This window comes from Sinocyclocheilus rhinocerous, unplaced genomic scaffold (genome assembly GCF_001515625.1).
Source record: "Sinocyclocheilus rhinocerous isolate Xijiao unplaced genomic scaffold, SAMN03320098_v1.1 scaffold222, whole genome shotgun sequence".
Lineage (NCBI taxonomy): Eukaryota > Metazoa > Chordata > Actinopteri > Cypriniformes > Cyprinidae > Sinocyclocheilus > Sinocyclocheilus rhinocerous.
Genome location: NW_015625652.1, coordinates 463,690 through 464,419, shown reverse-complemented (window position 1 = coordinate 464,419; position 730 = coordinate 463,690). Strand labels below are relative to the sequence as shown.

Below are 730 nucleotides of genomic sequence, written 5' to 3'. Positions count from 1 at the left end.
AATAATAATAAAAAATCGTGAATCGAATCGTGAAATCAAAATCGTGAATCGAATCGAATCGTGAGCTGAGTGAATCGTTACATCCCTAAATAAAACAAAAGAAAAATAATACAAATTGACTGAAGGACAAAGGACATAAATGAAGAACCAAATTCCTGCCTGATACCTGCTGAATGACTTTCACCAGATCCTTTAGCACCTGCCTACGCTTGCGGACATCCTTGTTAGTGATGACGGCTGTGGTCAGGTAGCGCAGTATGTGTGGGCACATGGTCTGAATAGCATTGAGGTACCTGTAAACAGAAAAACATACAACAACAACAATGGTCACACGCCTGAAGGACAGCTACAATCTCTACATGAAAACATGAAGTCACATGATGCAATTTGTCGAGGTCAGACACTGTTTTCACAGCAATTTCCAGCAAGTTCTCATATAGTGAACTTGCAGATTCTCAATAAACAGAAGAACAAGAGTCAGAGCGTGTTGAAAGCTCCTCTGTTCATTGGTCCCACTGTGGAGGGAAGGGAAAAGGAAAAGCCCCTTTCTAGACACGGATCAACAGCTACAGGCCTGCAGAGCAGTGAAACACTATCCACCAGGGACTTGTTTTTCAGCCACAGGTCAACTAGCTGTGGGCTTCTCCGAGAATGAAAGCTACATAGCACTACTATTACAACCCAAGACAAAGTTCCCCCTCTACAGACACGCAAAAGCTTTCTTATATGG

At 42.6% G+C, this 730-nt stretch overlaps 1 protein-coding gene across 2 annotated transcripts in view; it reads right to left on the bottom strand.

Annotated features, from left to right (window-relative positions):
* LOC107705216 (eukaryotic translation initiation factor 3 subunit E-A-like) overlaps positions 1-730 on the bottom strand; it is a 53,682-nt gene that overhangs the window by 27,352 nt on the left and 25,600 nt on the right. For both annotated transcript variants that reach the window (XM_016508415.1, XM_016508422.1), the window contains exon 8: positions 167-293. In XM_016508415.1, the coding sequence (XP_016363901.1) occupies positions 167-293 (127 nt within the window). The remainder of the gene's footprint in view (positions 1-166; positions 294-730) is intronic.